Source organism: Erpetoichthys calabaricus, chromosome 6, assembly GCF_900747795.2.
Source record: "Erpetoichthys calabaricus chromosome 6, fErpCal1.3, whole genome shotgun sequence".
In the NCBI taxonomy this organism is placed as follows: Eukaryota; Metazoa; Chordata; class Cladistia; order Polypteriformes; family Polypteridae; genus Erpetoichthys; species Erpetoichthys calabaricus.
In genome coordinates, this window is record NC_041399.2 from 2,763,819 (window position 1) to 2,785,097 (window position 21,279).

A 21,279-nucleotide genomic window follows, 5' to 3' on the forward strand; every position below is an offset into this window, starting at 1 on the left:
GTTGTCAAGCCTGTAGAGGTCTGTGCGTCCCTCCATGGATATGCCTCATCAGATATACTATCAATGGCCCACCACCAAAGCGGTGATGCTGAACGATGTTACAGGCAGCATAACGTACTCCACGGCTTCTCCAGACCCTTTCACGTCTGTCACCTGTGCTCAGGATGAACCTGCTCACATCTGTGGAAAGCACAGGGCATCAATTCTGCTATTCTATGGCAAATACCAATCGAGGTCCACGGTGCCCATTAGAGGATATCGGGCCCTCAGGCCACCCTCATGAAGTCTGTTTCTGTTTGTTTGGTCAGAGACATTCACACCAGTGGCCTGCCTGCTGGAGGTGATATTGGAGGTGCTGGCAGTGCTCATCCTGTTCCTCATTGCCCAAAGGAGCAGATACCAGTGGGTCCTACTGATGGGTTAAGGACCTTCTATGAGGGTCCCTGTCCAGCTCTCCTAGAGGAACTGTCTGTCTGTCTCCTGGAATCTCCTCCATGCCCTTGAGACTGTGCTGGAAGACACAGCAAAACTTCTGGCAATGCCACGTATTGATGTGCTTGCCATCCTGGAGAAAGTTGGACTACCTGTGCCAGCCCTGTAGGGTCCAGGTATGGCCTCATGCTACCAGTAGTGACAGTGACCATACCCAAATGCAAAACGAGTGACAAAACAGATGACGAGGGAAAAATGTCAGTGGCCTCCCTCCAGCTGTTAACCCATTCACTCCTGCTTTGGGGGGTCGTCTCATTGTTGCCCACCTCTAGTGCACCAAAGAGCTGAAGCTGATGAACAAGCCCCTCTGCTACTTCACTGAGCAGATCAACAGCCCACAAGTGTCATTGACTTGATGCTCTACTCTCATTCAAAAGGATTCCTTTCATTTTATTTAGCAGTATAATATAAAAAATAAAAATGCAGGCACATATGAATGAGATGGTGGAGTAACCTGGAAGGACCACTGCATTGGGTGCTACGTCATCAGAGGCCATTAAAGTGCACTTCCCTTCTTGATGATGAAGCTTGAAAGCCTCCTCTTCTTCTTCAGAGTCGTCACCTCAGGCACTTGGGGTTTGCTCTGCCGTTCCTCCTAAAGCTGCAATGTGGGTGCTCCACCACAAGGTGGCACTAGAACTGCACATGCAGCCTCTGAATGTCGTGTCCCACCCAGGGGGCCGCATCGCCCCAAAACTCCAGCACAAAAGGAGCGGCCTACAAGAACGTTTAATCCAAAACTCCAAACAAGACAAAAGGAAATGCATGGGACCCAGTGGAGGGGGGCCGCCATGGTGGGCTGTGCTGTTCAAGTGAGGGTCTCCTCCCCTGCCTTACTTTTAAACCTCATTTTTGTTGTCTCCTTTTCTTTTGTTTTTGTTCATTTTTGATTCTTTTTGTTTAATATCGTAACGGCAAGTGCTGGAATGGATCCTTTTACTCTTTACATGACTCTTTTAGGTGGTCCGCTATTCTTAAAAGAACTGGCCCCCTTTGCCACACTGAATGGAATTCAGTTTGTGACACTACATCTGGTTACCAAGTGCCAGCTGAGCTCGTACTACAGGTGACTCGTGGTCATAATATTAAAATTAAGCCACCATGCCAATAGAGTCACTGGACAAATTATTAGGAACACCTTCTGAAGCGGGCTAATACCCTAATCAGCCAATCATGCGGTGGCGTCACAATGCAGAGACAGGTCAGGAGCTTCAGTTCATGCTCACGTCAACCCTCAGTGATTTGGGCCATGGCATGGCTGTTGGCACCAGACAGGCTGGTGTAAGGATTCCTGGACCTGCTGATCTCCTGGGATTTTCGAGCCCAGCAGTCTTTGCTCAGAATGGCGAGCAGCAGATCAGAGACATCAGAGGAGGACGGCCAGGAAGATTCGAGTGGACAGAAAAGCAGCAGTAACGTAGAGAACCAGTTGGAGAACCAACTGTGGTGTGCAGACCAAGCATCTCAGCAGGCACAACATGTCAAGGTGGGTGGACTACACCAGCTGAAGACCACGCTGGGTTCCACTTCTGTCAGTTCAGAACAGAAAGTTAAGGCCACAGTGGGTTCAAGCCCACCAAAACTGGACGGCTGAAGACTGCAAACGTGTAGCCTGGCCTGATGAATCTCACGCAGATGGTGGGTGACAAGAGCAGGAATCCATGGAGTCGACCTGCTGGTGGTGATGTGACGATGTGGGGCATGTTGTCTTGGCACACTTTGAGCCCATTAATATCAACCAATCACAGCTTACTTGAGTCTTGTTGCTGACCATATTTTCCTGGTCAAAATGTACCCATCTTCTAATGGCTGCTTCCAGCATGACGGTGCACCAGCTCACATGTCATGAGTTCAGTGTCCGTCAGTGACTTTCCTGTCACCAGAACTGAATCTTTGAGGACACCTTTGGGATGTGGCAGAACACGAATGGGCAGCTGAGAAGTCTTCAGAAACTACGTGAGGCCATCATGTCAACACGGACCAGAATCTCCAAGGAGTGTTTCCAGCATCTTGTGAAATCAACACCATGAAGATCTTCAGATGTTTGGAGGCCGTGGGCAAAAGGAGGTCCTGTCAGATGACCCATGACCTTGGTAGAGCTGAGATGACTTAATAAAATGCCAAGGCAAATGAATAAGATGCAGCAAACCACCACGTCAGCATGGCATCACTGGTTCTTCATCCAAAAGCCCCTTAAAGGCTCATCTAAAGGCCTTGGCTGCCTTTCACTTTCTTTGTTAAATCAAACTCCCCAGCAAACCTCATTTACTTGAGTGACATCAGAACACCAGACTGGACGTGAAGATTAAGGCCCATGTGTGGGGGACGCCAGCTCACTGAATGCTCTTTGTTTATTTTGCCGTTTTGCTAATTAAAGGGTCTCCATAAATTACAATGAGGACAGCCGGGGTGGCGGCCGAGCCCACACCATGTGGCATTTTGGGAATTCCCTTTAAAGAAAGTGTGGGATTGTGGCTCTGCAGCCAAACCTGGGGGAGAGCCGTGAGACGAATCTGAGTTGTTTATCTGTAGTCGTAATGAGTGGGCCGGAGCGGCGGGCTAATCTGGGGGCACACGCAAGATTTAAAGGTGAGCGGATTTCACTCCTTGCTGCTACTGCTGCTGCCAAGTCGAGGAGGAAAATGAAAGAAAACAGAAGCAGCGCTGAGAAGAGGAGAGTCCTTCAAGGGTAATCCTAGTAAACTGCTTTTAAAGTGGAAACTCTGAGAGCTACTGATGTGCAGGGAGCCCCTCAGGTGAAGACCCCTTCATTAAGAGTTCAGAAAGGGAAAGGCCTGGAAGGGGAAAACAGTGCCTTTAAAAAACCTTCACCCCTCAGAGATTTTCACATTTTCTTGTTGTACAATAAAATAGTTTGAGTGTGAGAAAGGCGCTATATAAACACAATGTATTAGTAGTATAATTATTATTATAGGATCCTAGTGGATTTAATTTGGCTTTTTTGATCAGCAGAAAAAGACTCTCTGAAGTCAGAGTAACGAAGAAGTGACAAAGTGGTCTGAATTAATGACAAGCACTTTATTATTATTATTATTATTATTATTATTATTATTATTATTATTATTATTATTATTATTTAATTTGGCTTTTTTGATCAGCAGAAAAAAACTGCTCCTCTTCCCCTTCTGCAGAAAGGATGATTGACACTGTGACACATGACATCACTTCTGGGGTTTGTCAAACTGGACCCGCCTCTTCCTCCCAGAATGCCATAAATCCTAAGGATCTGCCACCCTCGTCAGTCTAGCTAAGACAGAAGTCAGGGTCACTCACTTTTTATGTTATAACACACACTTTCTGTGCATTCAATGCTTAAATTATATGCGGTTGGCCATAAGGTGTGCCGAATTATCCTGTTATTTCTTTCAAAGAGGGCAACACCTGCTTCTGAGGCCAACGATGGGCTTACTTTTTCCCCAGTAGGCCATTTCATCCTGTTATATTGTTGTTGACTAAATGATCGAAAAGGCCATTTTTCCTTGTGTTTTATTTCAAGTGTATCTCCTTTATCTGTGGGCCGTGGTGGCATGGAGGTCTACAGTCTGTCCATTCAGATATGCTGAAAAAGGCAATGGTTTCCATGAGGTGGGCTTACTTTTTCACATAGAGCTGTAAAAGATAGATAGACAGATGAAAGGCACTATATAATTCATAGATAGATAGATAGATAGATAGATAGATAGATAGATAGATAGATAGATAGATAGATAGATAGATAGATAGATAGATAGATGAAAGGCACTATATGATTCATAGATAGATAGATAGATAGATAGATAGATAGATAGATAGATAGATAGATAGATAGATAGATAGATAGATGAAAGGCACTATATAATAGATAGATAGATAGATAGATAGATAGATAGATAGATAGATAGATAGATAGATAGATAGATAGATAGATAGATAGATAGATAGATAGATAGACAGGTGAAAGGCACTATATAATTCATAGATAGATAGATAGATAGATAGATAGATAGATAGATAGATAGATAGATAGATAGATAGATAGATAGACAGGTGAAAGGCACTATATAATTCATAGATAGATAGATAGATAGATAGATAGATAGATAGATAGATAGATAGATAGATGAAAGGCACTATATAATTCATAGATAGATAGATAGATAGACAGGTGAAAGGCACTATATAATTCATAGATAGATAGATAGATAGATAGATAGATAGATAGATAGATAGATAGATAGATAGATAGATAGATAGATAGATAGATAGATAGATAGATGAAAGGCACTATATAATTCATAGATAGATAGATAGACAGATGAAAGGCACTATATAATTCATAGATAGATAGATAGATAGATAGATAGATAGATAGATAGATAGATAGATAGATAGATAGATAGATATGAAAGGCACTATATAATAGATAGATAGATAGATAGATAGATAGATAGATAGATAGATAGATAGATAGATAGATAGATAGATGAAAGGCACTATATAATTCATAGATAGATAGATAGATAGACAGGTGAAAGGCACTATATAATTCATAGATAGATAGATAGATAGATAGATAGATAGATAGATAGATAGATAGATAGATAGATAGATAGATGAAAGGCACTATATAATTCATAGATAGATAGATAGACAGGTGAAAGGCACTATATAATTCATAGATAGATAGATAGATAGATAGATAGATAGATAGATAGATAGATAGATAGATAGATAGATAGATAGATAGATGAAAGGCACTATATAATTCATAGATAGATAGATAGACAGATGAAAGGCACTATATAATTCATAGATAGATAGATAGATAGATAGATAGATAGATAGATAGATAGATAGATAGATAGATATGAAAGGCACTATATAATAGATAGATAGATAGATAGATAGATAGATAGATAGATAGATAGATAGATAGATAGATAGATAGATAGATAGATAGATGAAAGGCACTATATAATTCATAGATAGATAGATAGATAGACAGGTGAAAGGCACTATATAATTCATAGATAGATAGATACATAGATAGATAGATAGATAGATAGATAGATAGATAGATAGATAGATAGATGAAAGGCACTATATAATTCATAGATAGATAGATAGATAGATGAAAGGCACTATATAATTCATAGATAGATAGATAGATAGATAGATAGATAGATAGATAGATATGAAAGGCACTATATAATAGATAGATAGATAGATAGATAGATAGATAGATAGATAGATAGATAGATAGATAGATAGATAGATAGATAGATAGATGAAAGGCACTATATAATTCATAGATAGATAGATAGATAGACAGGTGAAAGGCACTATATAATTCATAGATAGATAGATAGATAGATAGATAGATAGATAGATAGATAGATAGATAGATAGATGAAAGGCACTATATAATTCATAGATAGATAGATAGACAGGTGAAAGGCACTATATAATTCATAGATAGATAGATAGATAGATAGATACATAGATAGATAGATAGATAGATAGATAGATAGATAGATAGATAGATAGATAGATAGATGAAAGGCACTATATAATTCATAGATAGATAGATAGATAGATGAAAGGCACTATATAATTCATAGATAGATAGATAGACAGATGAAAGGCACTATATAATTCATAGATAGATAGATAGATAGATAGATAGATAGATAGATAGATAGATAGATAGATAGATAGATAGATAGATGAAAGGCACTATATGGTAGATAGATAGATAGATAGATAGATAGATAGATAGATAGATAGATAGATAGATGAAAGGCACTATATAATTCATAGATAGAAAGATAGATAGATAGATAGATAGATAGATAGATAGATAGATAGATAGATAGATAGATAGATAGATAGACATGAAAGGCACTATATGATAGATAGATGTGAAAGGCACTATATGATAGATAGATAGATAGATAGATAGATAGATAGATAGATAGATAGATAGATAGATAGATAGATATGAAAGGCACTATATGATAGATAGATAGATAGATAGATAGATAGATAGATAGATAGATAGATAGATAGATAGATAGATAGATAGATAGATAGATAGATAGATATGAAAGGCACTATATGATAGATAGATAGATAGATAGATAGATAGATAGATAGATAGATAGATAGATAGATAGATAGATGAAAGGCACTATATAATTCATAGATAGATAGATAGATAGATAGATAGATAGATAGATAGATAGATAGATGAAAGGCACTATATAATTCATAGATAGATAGATAGACAGATGAAAGGCACTATATAATTCATAGATAGATAGATAGATAGATAGATAGATAGATAGATAGATAGATAGATAGATAGATAGATAGATGAAAGGCACTATATAATTCATAGATAGATAGATAGATAGATAGATAGATAGATAGATAGATAGATAGATAGATAGATAGATAGATAGATAGATAGATACATAGATATGAAAGGCACTATATGATAGATCGATAGATGAGAGGCGCTGTATAAAGTAAACAGGTGCATTCTACTGTGCCTCATTTCTTCCTAATTTGGAGTGGAAATTGCAGTTATTTTGAAGGAAAGTGAAAGGAGACGTTTTGGCCGACATTCCTCAGCCTAATGCTCCCAGGAATGTGGACAGAAGGCCCCAGGGATTATGACGCCATCTTATTCCGAAGCTCTTATCCTGCTTATCTGCAGTGCTGTAGCTCTAAACCCTGAACTGAGGTGCTCTTCCCGGCTGTGGTGATCATCTCAGAAGTTCCAGGAGCAGCTCAGGTGGGCTCGGTGTCTTTGGTTGGGCTGTAATGTTCAGCCCAGCTGAAGTGATGGTCTCTGTGTGGATGGGGGGCCGTCCCGTTCTGCTCAGAGGTGCCTCCAGTCTCACGCCGGAGCAGCCCTATACAGCCAGGTAAGTGGAGTGTGAGGCGGAGGCAGAACGGGCAGCCTTGGGGGCTCCAGTCTGATGCCTGACTGACCATTCAGGATGTCCACACTCGGTTGAAGACGTGGAGAGAAATGAATCAAAAACACAAAATGAGAGGCGAGTTTTATTTTTTTTTTTTTTCCCACACCTTTATTGACTTTCTCAAGCGTCAACTCGGGTCAGCATTCACATCACGTGGAAAAAGCAATTTTAATTGGAATAAAAAAGAAAATGTTGCCAAGATGCTGCCAAAATGATCTAAGTGGTAAGCTAGAGACTTGGTGGCCGGCTGGCCTGAAGAACAGGAGTGGTCACGAAGGCCTCCGCCGACCTACAAAGGCTACATTCTAACAGAATTCTATGTGTCGCTCCTCATAGAACCACAGAAAGGCACTTGAAAGCTCTGTGTGTGTGTGTCTGGTGTGTGTGGTGTGTGTGTGTGTCTTCAGGAAACGGAGATTGTCTTCTGGCTGGCTGCACTGCTCCTTCTGCTTATTCCAGGTCCAGGTCCAGGTCTAGGCCTTCATGGTGCTGGGTGGATTCACTGATGACCTAAAGGAGGAGGAGGAGGCAGACGGAGGTCAGGAAACGAGAACATCAACGAAACTCGGGAGGCTGACCGTCAAAGCTGTGACCTACCTGGCCATCTCTGGTGTCGATGGTCCTGATGAGCACCTTCTTAGACACGGAGTCGGCAATGGGCCTCGACTCCAGGCTTGTTTCTGCAAAAGAGAAGCACATGTGGTGTGTCAGTGTGGACGGACCTGAAGAGCTGAGTTTGGGGTAGAAGGTCACGTCTGGGTGGACTCTCACTACGTTTTCCGTGTGACGCCTTACACTTTAGGTTCTTTTAGATTACGTGTTACTTTGGATAGTCGCACACCTTAACAAAGGCGTCTGTGGGTCATAATAACACAAGACATCAGTAAAGGGGTCTCTCATCTGGCCTGCTCAGATGCGCTGGTCAAACTTCATTGGGTCTTTGCGTACGACCAAAGCTAAAAATGGTGGTGAGATTTATTAAGAGAAGGCACCAGGAGATAAGGCATAGTCACGATTAGGGACGAAAGTAAAAGCGTTTGTCACGGGTGGGGACCTCCCATAAGACACAGGTGATCAGGAAGGGGGGTGCTACCTTCACAGCACCTAGCCACGCCCCCCACCACTGGGTGTCAGAAGCTCCGCCCCTCCCTGATATAAAACAGAGAGCCCAGAGATGGAGGTGGTCTTGTGACCTGAGCTGACCATGAGACGCGCGAGTGGCACAAGCCTCTTCTGCTTTGTTTTGTGTCCCACAACGAGACAGCGGCCGAGTTGGCACCCCAACGCCTCAGCGAGTGTCTCGATTCGCACCTTCAATCTTAAAATCCAAAGCTAAACGTGTTGTGCTTACGAAAGTAAAAGGCACCGCCAAAGCAGTCGAAAGGAGAGCAAAGACCAAAAACATTTTGAAAACTGAACGGCACAGTGTGGGTTCAGACTACCCATAAGCCACCACAAACATGTTGCATTGCGTGGGCTTCTATCCATTGCAGTCATCGCGTAATTTTCAAATTACCTTTACTTTTTGATTTGTCCTCCGTGACTGCCAGGGGGCGTTGCAGCACCCAAACACCTAACACAATGGCTCGTACACAAGTCCCAGTGAGGACAAACGGTTGCATTGTGGGAAACGTTTCAACGACTCACAAAATATAAATCAAACTTCCGTCTCTCTTTCACTCGACTTCCTCCTCTTGGCTTCCCATATGGCTCCTTTTATACAGAACCTTCCAGTGTCCCGAAACTGTGGCTCAGGAATACTTCTGGGTACGTTTGAAGCCCAACAATGTGGCCTTTCAGCGCACCCACAGAAGCCCACAGGGCTGATCCAAAGAACTACAATTCCCATAATGCTCCATGGATATCTGCAGGGGTACTGTAGCCCAGGGACGGTGCCATCTAACGTGTGGGGGGAGACAATGACCTGCACACATTGCCTTCCCCTGTCCTTCTGTGATACTGGCGTCCCGGCCCAGTAAGGATCCCAAGTCAACTTGTCCCAGTGTGCCATCTCTCATTTTAAGGACCTGATCCCCAGCTAGCTTGGAGATCACAACAAAATGTACCACCAAGGAAAAACCGTTCAACTATATGAAGCTCTGTGCAAAGGGACCCACATATTCTGGTGATTCTTGGCACCACAGGGTCCTTCCAGACATGGCTGGACATCTAACAGGGACGCTGGAGAAACTCTGCAGTATCTTGCGCCCTCTCCAGGTTGGGGGTGAGGTGCTGCCTCAAGACGAGAAGTTGAAATATCTCCAGGTCTCAAGTTCACGACTGAGAGAAGAAGGGAGCAGGAGACCAACATTCATGTGGACATCAGACCACTCAGTCACGGTGAAGAGGGGAGCTCATCCAAAAACTCTCACTCCGACCCTCACCTGTGGCCATGAGCTGTGGGCAGTGACTGAAAGAATGAGACCACGGATACAAGCGGTGCCAACGGGCTTCCTTCATTTGGGGTCTGGGCTCAGCCTTACAGACCTGCTGAGGAGGGCAGACATTCAGGTGGGGCCTAAAGTCAAGCAAGTTTGGGACATTTGAGTAAGATATTAAGAGGTCTCCTGGTAGATGTGTGACACACTGGTGAGACGATATCTCCAGACTGGCCTGTGAACCCCTCTGTACCCCCCTCCCAGGACAGGTGGAGGAGGTCACAGGGGAAAGGGACATCTGGGCATCTTCGCTTGGACTGTTGCCCCCAGGACGTGAGTCTGGATAAGTAGATGAAAATGAATGGATGGATAGATAAACAGCTGACTCTCAGGAAGATGACAAGTTTTATGACCTCGATGATGAGGTACAAGTGACTCAGATGTAGCACACAATGGAGCAATGCCACCTGTACCCCACCCCCCCCCCCCACCCCGTATGTACACTTAACATGGCAGCTATGTTTGAACTGTCTGTAGTGTTTACTGATTCATGCTGCAGGTGGCACCCATCTGTACTTTTAATAGAAAGACCAAAAAGCTGCCTTGATATAGTGTCACATTGGCATTAGGATCACAGCCATCCACGAGTGCCCAGACCCCCTCGGAGCAGCCAGCATGGAACTCACCTCTTAGGTTCAGAGAAGCAAAGGTGGGCAGCGGTGCAGAGATCCTACAAAGCAAAGAGAAGAGAGAGAGGAAAGTCACCCGAGGGTCCAGCGTTTCTCTGCCTGTTGGCATTTTAAATTGGCTCTTTGATTAAATGTCACTTTGAAATAAGAATCCAGCAGTTACCTACAGTAATTATATAGCACCTTTCATTCATGTCACACTCATTATCTGACCATCTGGTCTGAACTTGGTGGGGGGGGGTCACACCTTAGCCCATCATCTACAGCAGGTGAAGTGACCACAGCCCAGCCTGATATCTGCTCACCAGTGACAAGGAATGTTGGTCAGAGATGCCCACGTACAAATCATGAGCCAGTCATGCTAACTGGACCCCTACTGCATGTCTGCAGGGCACGAAACTGGGAGCCTGTGGTGGTCTGTGCCACCCTACTGGCAATAAAAAAAAACAAACACCCTGATGTAGCAGGTGTCTGGGTTGCATCTCTGGAAAGATGTGTGGGCTGCCAGGGGGGCAGTACATCAATCAGTGTGGGGCAGGCACCAGTTCAAGTTTAGGTGGGCGAATTGAACTTTTTGGCATTTTCATGTCACATGGAATGACCCATGAGATGCTAGTTACATTGGGTGCCACTAGGGGGCAGTAACTCACGCAGTGTGAGCACCAGATGGGATCCTACTTGGCACTGCCAGTCCTAAAGCTGGTCACCAGGGTGTACTGTGAGATAAGCGAAGGCATCATTGACATTCTCAAGCCACGTGAAATGACCATTAAGTCACTAATAACACCGGGTGCCATTGGTGGGCAGTACCTCAATCAGTCTGGGGTGGGTACCAGTGAAAATGTAGGCGAGCAAACTGCACATTTGGCATCTTCATGTCACATGGAATGACCCATGAGTCGTCAGTTACACTGGGTGCCACAAGGGCACAGTACCTCAGTCTGTGTGGTGTGAAAACCACAGAGGATACTCAAAAGATGATACCTGGCACTGCCAGCCCCACAGCTGGTCATGTGGATTTGCTGTGAGATGGGCAAATGTCATTGTTGGTATTCTCAATCCACATGGAATGACCCTTAAGTCACTAATAACACCAGGTGCCACTAGGTGACAATACCTTGGCTGACATGGGGTGAGCACCAGGGAGGTCACTTACAGGGTCATAGTAAAGTTGGTCAGACAGGTACACTGTGAGTTGGGCAAATAGTGCTGTTGGTATTCTCCTGCCAGCAGGGATGATCCATAAGTCACCAATAACACTGGGTGCCAGAAGACGGCAGTACCTCAATTCAATGTGGCACATACTCACAGGGTGATATTCGACTCTGCTGGTCCCAAAATGTCTCCAGAGAGGGTTCTCTGAGGTGGGTGACTAGCAGCCAGTGCAGATTGGCCTTTAAGTCACCCATGGAGGAGAGTGGTAGAGCCTGGACTTGAAAGCGAATACTCCAAGAGGGTTTAGTGACCGGCACAGATTGAGCTTACCACTTGGGACTGTGTGTTCTGTCCTACAGAAATGACCCTGAGTCCCCACCACCATATTAGGACTGGAACTTCACGATTTCTGCCACCCTAACCCTGAGTGACTCTCAACATGTGAAGCCTCCTTACCGGCTCTCCTCGCCTTCCAGCAGCTTCCTGTAGGTGGCGATCTCGATGTCCAACGCCATCTTGACATTCAGCAGATCCTGGTACTCGCGCAGGTGGCGGGCCATCTCCTCCTTCATGTTCTGGATGTCATCCTGTAGACGGGCGATCGTGTCCTGGTAGTTGGCTGCCTCGTGGGCAAAGTTCTCTTCCATCTCACGCATCTGGCGCTCCAGAGACTCGTTCTGTGGAAAAGCAGAGTGTGTGTCAGGGTGCTGCCTGTCAGCTCTGTCCTGTCTTGTTTGGGGGACATTTGGTGGGCCTTATACTTAATGGTCATTCAGGCATGACTAAAAAGTTGGCAGTCAAGTACCAGACCAATCTGGCCACCCAGGGCATGCCAGCAGTTTTATTACAAGCTTGTGCCACATGACCATAAAACATCCCAAATAGACACATAACAGACAGGGTGATGTTCTGGGCATCTCTTAGTCTCAGGGTGGCATTTCAGCTTAGCCACCCACCCATTTACCAGTCCACACATTGAGACAGGTACGTCAGGTAGGTGGAGCAGTGGGATCTGGGTTCACTCTGAAGACCACTTCAATGGGCTACTCACGGTTCCTTTAAGGGCATCAACTTCACAGGTCAGGGCCTGCACTTGACGGCGGAACTCAGTGCTCTCCTGCTTGGCCTGGCGAAGGGCATCATTGTTGCGGGCAGCAGCTTCAGAAAGATCTGCAAACTTCAGGAAAGAAATGAGACAGACAGTGAGCAGCACCTTCTAGATCTGATTCAGACGTCCCATACTGGCTCGGCCCATCCATATAGCGCCTTTCAAACTACTGCTCACTTAAGGAGCGGCTATCAGTGGCACATCCGGCAGAAGTGGGTGAAGTTAAAGAAAGCAGAGAATCAGAAAGCATATGATTGGAGTTAACAGTGAAGAAGGCGCTATATGAGGGGTCTTGAGCAACGAGCCGACAAGACACCCAGCAAGAAAGAGGAATGAAACAGACAAGACTGGCAATGTGTGCCACAAGTACTGCTGGCCTAGATGGGGATGCCAGTTAGCGTCACCCTGAGCCTGGCGACTTACCTTGGACTTGTACCAATCCTCAGACTCAGTGATGTTCTTGGCAGCGAGGTTCTCGTACTGCAGGCGCACGTCCCGCAGGGCAGCAGTGAGGTCCGGCTTGGCCACGTCCATGTCGATCTGGATGTGCTGATTCTGAATCTGGGCTTGGAGCTCGGCAATTTCCTGAAAGAGAAGGTCATAAATGGATGGATGTGAGAATGAGGAACGCTGTGCTGTGCCTGCTTATCTCAGCATCTCGAATGAACAGCATGTGGTCACAGCGTACCGCCTGGGGGGGGGCAGTGTAGTCATACATGTGCACATGCGTGACCTCATCACGGACAAACACCTCATACACACACTTATACAGTATAATGTCACCAGTCAGTGCCTGCATAAGAAGTTCCACGCATTTCAGACACCAACAGAGGGCACCCCTTTCAAATAGCTGTGTCGTGTGTGACGGGTTCAAAGAGTGATGGGGAGCAGTGGTTTGCCACGGATGGTTGGGTCTCTTCGTGAACGATGGGTCACGTGACAGATGTGAATGATTGGTACAAACAGGGATTATCGGGTTCGGTCAGGCCGAAGGGCACAGTGGACAGGAAGATGCCAACTCTGCGGGTGTGTCAAGTGTGCTGTCCAATGGGTCTTCCATCAGTGCCATACACACATCGTAGTCAACCACTAATTGTCACCAGGATTGTGGCCAAAAGATGGTGCTCACAGATGGTGGCTGTCTCAGTGTGTCATACATTGTCACACCAAAACAATTCCTACAGGTGTTCCAGCTCTGGTTGATTACTTTCAAACCCCTCTGCCTGTGTAAAGGAGGTGCTGGAAGAAGCCTTGGGTGTGACCTTTAGTGCTTCATCTCCAGAGTGAATGCAGAATGGCTACCCCAGCCTTTCCAGCATGACAAGTGTCATGGGCACAGGACCAGAAGCGTGTGTGAAGAACACAAAGAACATTCTGAAGCTTTCTCGTATCTCGACTGGCCCACAAAATCCCCAGACTGAGATCCCATAGAAAATCAGTGGGGCGACTTGGAAAAATGAGAGAAACGAGTCGGAGCTGGAAGTGTGAATGAAAGCTGATGTCCCCAAAACTGGTGGTGTCCACGTCGGACAGAACTGCAGCTGTTCTTCAGTCTCCTGAGGAGTTACCTGCTATTTGATAAGATTCAGCCAGAGGTGATGACTCTTTTGGCCGGTGGACTGCACAACACATCGTCCTGTTGAAGACCTCACTGCCCTGTGCTCAGACCCTTTCTAACCTTACGCACTTCAGTCAGGTCACCTCCTGGTCTCTGCTCAGACATGATGACGTTCATCTCTTCTGTGGACTTTCTCGAGTGCTGCTTTGTCTTTTCTGCAGTATGGAGACCTAAACTGAACACAACACTCCAGACTCTGGACTTGACCTCCACACATCATGGCACTATAAATTATACCCTCACATCCTATTAGCCTTCTGTCAGCTGTTTAAATGTCGATAGTGATGAGCCCACCGTGACTCGAAGGTCCTTCTCATGAGGACCACCTTCAAGTTTCAGACCTCCCATGTTGTATTCAAACCCAATACACACACACACCACATATGGAACATCAAGGCATGCTTGATGGTGCCCATCAGGCTGGTCTGAGTATTTCCAGAACTGCCGATCTCCTGAGATTTTCACACACAACGGTCTCTAGAGTTTACTCAGAATGGCACCATAGACAAAAAAAAAACATCCAGCGAGTGCCACTTGGATGCCAGCAGAGAACGGCCAGACTGCCTGGAGCTGACCTGAAGGCTGGTGAGGAGAAAAGCATCTTGGAATGCAGAACACGGTGATGACCTTCAAGTGGTTGGGCTAAAACGGCAGAAGAGCACACTGGGCTCCACTCCAAGGGCAGACAGCCGAGGCGGCAGTGGGCACAACTGGACAGCTAAAGACTGGAAGGACATAGCCTGGTCTCATGAATCTGTTTCTGCGGAGGCACAGAGAGGATTAGCACCACCAGCATGAATCCACACACCTATCATAACTTGTGCCAACTATCCAGGCTGGAGGTGGTGGTGGTGGAATGGCATACTTTGTTCCTGTTAATGCCAGTCAATCATTGCTTGAATGCCATTGCTGATTTGAGTGTTGCTGCTGACCAAGTGCATACCTTCATGGCCGCAATCTTCTAATGGCCACTTCCAGCATGATAAAGCAGCATTAGTGGATTCTTGAACGTGACAATGACTTCGGTGGCCTTCTCAGTCACCAGACCTGAGTCCAGTTCAACACCTTTGGGATGCGGTAGAACCCGAGGTTGGCAGCAGGAGTGTGCAGCTGGCAAATCCACAATCATGCCAACATGGACCAGAACCTCCAAGAAATGTGTCCAACATTTGTGGAATCCATGCCACAAAGAGCCGAGAGGAAAGGAGGTCCTACTCAGTATTAGTATGGTGGTCCTGTGAATTTGCTCACTGCTTTGTAATGTACTTTGTAATGTACCAGTGCATGCTCCCCAACTTGACTTGACTTTGTAATGTAATGGGTGGCAAAACCTCCCAAACCCGGAACATTCCATAACAGGTTCTTGTGATTCAAAGCACCCTCTTGATTTGCACATGAGATCTTTTAGTGGGACCCCCAGCCCCTGATTGACACTAACACTGTTGACCCCAGAAAGTCCCAGCACTGTTCTCCATGGCACACAAGACACCATCTTCTCTCCCAGTGCCCCCTCAGTACCATACAGTGAATGACTTCACGGCCTGCCCATCTCCCACAAATGACCCAACCCTGAAGGACCCTGAAACCTTCACCCCCTAAGTGCCCGACAATGAATCAGAGAGACATCCCAAGGGACAGGACACTCTGTCACCAGCCCTTGGTGTCCAAGAGTCCACTCACCTCCTCATGGAGCTTCTTGAGGAAGGCGATTTCTTCTTGCAGGGACTCCACCTTGCGCTCGAGGTCCAGGCGTGCCAAGGAAGCGTTGTCCACATCCTGAGGGGACACAAATGACAGGAGGAGCTCTGTCAGCCATTAATGTTCAAAGCCAGATGGGCGGAAGGCGCTCGGAGTTTAATTAGTAACGTCTCCTAGATCTGCTCTGAAGGAAGTAAAACATTGGCTCACGGGGGGCTTCATAAAGACTCAGAAAGTTGTACTCACTGGCCATGGCATTAGAGAGGGGTGACATGTTGAGTGTTGATTGGCACGTGGAAGGAAGGCTTTCACAGATCTCTGTACACTTAAACCGATTATATAGCGCCTTTCATATCTCTCTGTCACCAATCATCATGCCGGAGGGAGGCGACGTGTTTCATAGTTCATTAGCACATGCAGGTGACAATGTCACTGTGCCACTAATGACCTAAAGCATCTCTTTATATTTCCCTTCAAAGTCCCAGACCCCCACTTTAGGTGGCCCTCTAGTGGCCTTTGGGTTCCTCTGCACCTGTGCCCTGGCATTTCTGCAGCAGTTGAGATACACAGAAATGCCACCACCATGGGAGGCACAGAATCAGCTGGTGCAATACAGAGGCAAATAAGAGTGATGCCCATTCCGGTGCCCACTCTACCCATGGCACGTGTTAAGATGGACACTATATTATGAATACACATGTACTGGTGTGGTCACCTGCTCTGTACTTAGATGGCTTGGCTCTGTTGACCCTTAAGAGGCTTTTCAGAACAGATGGCCGTGTGTGTGTGTGTGTGTGTGTGGCCAGTGGGCATCTGAGGACAGAGAGATCACACTCCCCCCCCCCACTTATGGTACACACAGATGAATGTGTATGTATATGTATGTGTGTGTGGGTGTGCGCGTGCGTGTGTGTGTGTGTGTGTGTGTGTGTGTGTGTGTGTGCGCGTGTGTGTGTGTGGGTGCGGATTTGCATTTAATTTCCTGACTCAAGTAAAACGGAAGCCAATTTAGGTGCAAAACCTGTGCCTCCCATGTGGCAGGAGGGCCGCCATGGTGGTAAGATTTAAAAAAGGAAACACCTAGCGTTGTGTGCTCATCATTTCCTGAGAGGCGGGCATCGCCTGAAGTGACTGACATAAGATATGAACAGATACTGGCACTTGGGCACCATCCTTCCTTCCTTTCTTTCTTTTTTTTTTTTTTTTAATGCGTAGCAGAACATTTCAGATGTGGCACGCTGGCACTGCAGTGGTTGGCAGGGATGGACATTAGCCATTATTGGGGGGGGGTTGGGGGGTTAAAGTGGGCAGCAGTACCAGCTTTAACCTCACTGGTGGAACTGCCAGGGCGTTCAATGCCTACTAGGCATTCCTGCTCTATTAAGTGCCATGCCCAACCCCTTGACTGGCTGTGTTACATATGGCGTGCCACTATACAATAAAACGCTAATCCTGATTATCACACACTGCAGCCTGAAGGGCAAGTCACTTAGTCACTTCCCCCGGTGATTGCCTAATGGCATTAGCAGCTCTGACACCACCCCACTCCGATGCCCAAACCACAGCTGCATCCCCCCGAAAGCTGAAGGGAAGCCCCCGGAGCTCCGGCTCAGCCGTGCAGCTGTGCCTCGGCTATTGTTTGGCCGCTGGAGCAGAGCCAGGAGGCCTCAAGTTACCACGACAGGCGTCTCCTCCGAGGTCAGACGCTATGGCCAGGTCCATCTGGAGCCAATCTGCCCTCACATGAAGTGACACGGAGAAGACAGAAGGAGCAAGTAAGAGAAAAGCACCAGACACGTTTGTGTGATGGAGCCACATCAACTGAGGGGCATCATCTGGGGACATCTCCCCTCTCATGGGAGTCGCTGTCAGAGGCCGTGATGAATAAGTAAAGACCACTCAGGCCACAAACCGGGCGCCACGGCAGCCTCAGCCCTGGAGCAGATTATCACTGTACTCCACCGCTCAGTAAAACGTGGCAACTCGGGTCTTAGAAGAAGTGATGCCAGCAGGTCAGTTTGGCATCAGCACAGAACTGTACAGAAGAAACAAAAAGGGAAAGAAGAAGAAGACACATACTTGTCTGAAACTCTGCAAGGTGGTCTCAGATTCCTCTCGCTGCATCATCTCATCTTGAAGCCTGCAAGAGACAACAAGAAAGGACAAAGTGAGACCCACAATAGGAGACACGGCCACACCCGGGGCTGGAAAACAAAAAATCAATAGGTGGGAGACACGATATAAGACATAGACTGAGTTTTGGAGAAAGGCACTATAAAATGTGAAGACGCTATATAATACTTACTTACATAGGGGGTGCACTCACTCACTCACAGCAGGCCAGCAAACCAAACAAGCCTGCTGTTCAGAGCTGTGAGCTTACAGTGCCAGTCACTACACCAGCACGCCTCATACAAATTAATAAATGAGTAACACGGGACACACAGAAACCGTTAAGGAAAATTACCTTTAGATAGGGACGGCCACAAAAACCTCACTCACAGACAGACAGACAGACAGACGATCAAGGACAACATTACAGAGAAAAGAGGAAAAGTCACTCAGCAGTGAAGCTCTACTCACCTCAGAATAAGCACCGCAACAAAGTGCTCAATCAAACATGTCCTCCACGCCAAAGTAGGAAGAAACGAGACGCGATAGAATGCAAATGTTCACGTGATATAGCGCCTTTCATTTACTGTCTATCTAATTGCATAGAACACCTTTAGTATTTATCTGACTTTCTTATATGGTGCTTTATCTATCTATCTATCTATCTATCTATCTATCTATCTATCTATCTATCTATCTATCTATCTGTCTGTCTGTCTGTCTGTCTATGCCACAGTTCCTCTATTCACTTTTTGGGACTCTATATATAGCTCTCTAAAAAAAGTGCCCGCCCTAAATAACTAAACTGAACAGATGCATATGAAAGGCACTATAAGAAAATAGATGGATAGATTTACAAAAGGCACAATATGATAGATAGATAGATAGATAGATAGATAGATAGATAGATAGATAGATAGATAGATAGATAGATAGATAGATAGATAGATAGATATGAAAGGCACTATATGATAGATAGATAGATAGATAGATAGATAGATAGATAGATAGATAGATAGATAGATAGATAGATAGATAGATATGAAAGGCACTATATGATAGATAGATAGATAGATAGATAGATAGATAGATAGATAGATAGATAGATAGATAGATAGATAGATAGATAGATAGATAACACTCTTCCATTGACATTCTCAAACAAAACGCATTCACTCGGAATAAATGAATGAATGAATGAATGACACGCAGACTTCTGGCTCTCAGAACGCCTCATGCGGACACATTACTCCTGCGTTATCCTATCTAATTATCTGAATACGTTACAGGGCTCAGTGGTGCGGCCGGTGCCGTGGCATCGGGCCGTTATCTACGCTCTCTAAATCAGTATTCTCTGTGCCCTTCAGTAGTTCAGCAGGCGTCCCGTACGCGGCTGCCTTTTCCGACTCCGAGGCTTCCTAAAACTGCGGGGTCTATTGGGATGTCCGGTGTGTCTCATTCCCTCGTTTTAATTTCCGACTTCCCTCCAGCGTTCTAATACTCGCGCTCATCATAGAGTGCTCGTGCTCGTGCTCGTGCTCGCAGTTCCGTTATCTTCCTTGTTTTAATTTTAAACGGATTTTTAGCCGCGTTTTGCAATCATAGCGGCGCACGGCTGTTCAGTACTCGCACTTTCTACAGAAATTCTTAATGTCGCATTTCACTTTTTTTGGTTTTTGTATTTTTTTTCTCAAATAATATTAAAGTTTTAAGTTACATTTCAGACTGGCAAGCCTTGGTCCGTTTTTTTTTTTCTCCTTTGTTCCCCTCAATCCCGCCCCCTTCCCCACCCCGCACTAAAGTTCCAAATCTTGGATTCTTCATCTTAAACGCCTCGTCTAAGAATAACTTTTTTTCCGCCACACCCCAAAGAGCCCCCTACCCCACCCCCGCCCCCCCCATGGGCGTGGGCACAGGCGTTGGCTGGCACGAACGACTATGAGCTCAGCCTGGGTAGCCACAAGTTTTGCGAGACCCGTTCTAAACTTTTCTGCGCTGACGAAAGCCCTGGCCACCAGACGCAGCAGACTCAGTTACAGAGTAGTTGGCACAAAACCCCCCACCCTGGAGTCACTTACTTGTCTCTGAGCCTCTGGATGTCGTCGAGCAGGTTGTCGCGCTCCACCTCCGTGCGGGCTTTCTCGTTGGTCAGCTGGTCCACCTGGCGCCTCAGCTCCCGCATCTCCTGCTCGTACAGGTCCCCGATGCGCGATGTGCCCTTGCCTTTGAGCTGCTCCAACTCGGCCAACAAGATCTTGTTCTGCTGCTCCAGAAACCTCACTTTCTCGATGTAGCTGGCGAATCTGTCGTTCAGGTGCTGCATCTCCGCCTTCTCATTGGTGCGGTTGGCTTTGAACTCCGTGTTGATGGCATCGGTCAGGGCGAAGTCGAGCGTGTCCGACGAGAGCATGGGCATGGGAGCGCTGCTGCGGAGTCGCACCGACGTGGCTTTGGTGGCAAAGAGAGAAGGCGCGCTGCGGGTACTGTAGGACACCCTGGAACGGACGGGGGGACTGGCATACTGGCGGGTGCTGTAAGAGGTCCGGCTGGACACGACGGAAGGTCCGCCGAAAATCCTCTTGTAGGAAGACGATGACTGACGGCTGCTCATGTTGTAATCCTTTTGGTTTTTTTCTTTTTCTGCGTGGTGTGGAAGTTTACAAGTGCCGTGTGCCAGACCCAAGAGCGGCTCCTGCAAGGGGCGCATCGAGTCAGCGCACTTTTATTTATACAGAGTCCGCCTGCCAGCACGCCCTTCACATCACGTATAACGGGCCTTGGCGTGATTGACAGCTGCGCTGACAAATGATGAGAGCGAGCGAGGGCGGGACGAGAGGGCGGTGTTGGGGCTGGGATGCGCCGCGCGCTCTTCAGAAACTTCGGATGACTTAACGGTTTTCATTTCATCCTAAGCTTTAATTGGCTCCCTGTACTTTTTTCATTGCAGAAAAGTCCCCGATGAGGCGCACCGTTCGCGCCAAGTGTATCTTTCTTACTCCTAGCGAAGCCAAATCTGTACGCCTCACTGGTGCGCTTCGCT

At 46.1% G+C, this 21,279-nt stretch overlaps 1 protein-coding gene across 1 annotated transcript; it reads right to left on the reverse strand.

Moving 5' to 3' along the window:
* Positions 1–7,561: 7,561 nt before the first annotated feature.
* vim (vimentin) lies at positions 7,562–20,952 on the reverse strand. The gene is made up of 9 exons (XM_028803362.2): positions 20,318–20,952; positions 18,207–18,267; positions 16,110–16,205; positions 13,235–13,396; positions 12,755–12,880; positions 12,160–12,380; positions 10,546–10,589; positions 8,079–8,161; positions 7,562–7,991 (listed from the first exon to the last, which is right to left on the reverse strand). Exons 1-9 carry the CDS (start codon positions 20,944–20,946, stop codon positions 7,932–7,934), a joined length of 1,482 nt encoding a protein of 493 aa, XP_028659195.1. The 5' UTR covers positions 20,947–20,952; the 3' UTR covers positions 7,562–7,931.
* Positions 20,953–21,279: the final 327 nt, after the last annotated feature.

Coding starts and splice junctions, on each gene's coding strand:
- vim (XM_028803362.2), bottom strand. CDS start 20,946: ATGCGCCCCTTGCAGGAGCCGCTCTTGGGTCTGGCACACGGCACTTGT. Junction 16,206..18,206: donor CCTTGCAGAGTTTCAGACAA/GTATGTGTCTTC, acceptor GTGTCCCCTCAG/GATGTGGACAACGCTTCCTT. Junction 12,881..13,234: donor AGGATTGGTACAAGTCCAAG/GTAAGTCGCCAG, acceptor TCTTTCCTGAAG/TTTGCAGATCTTTCTGAAGC.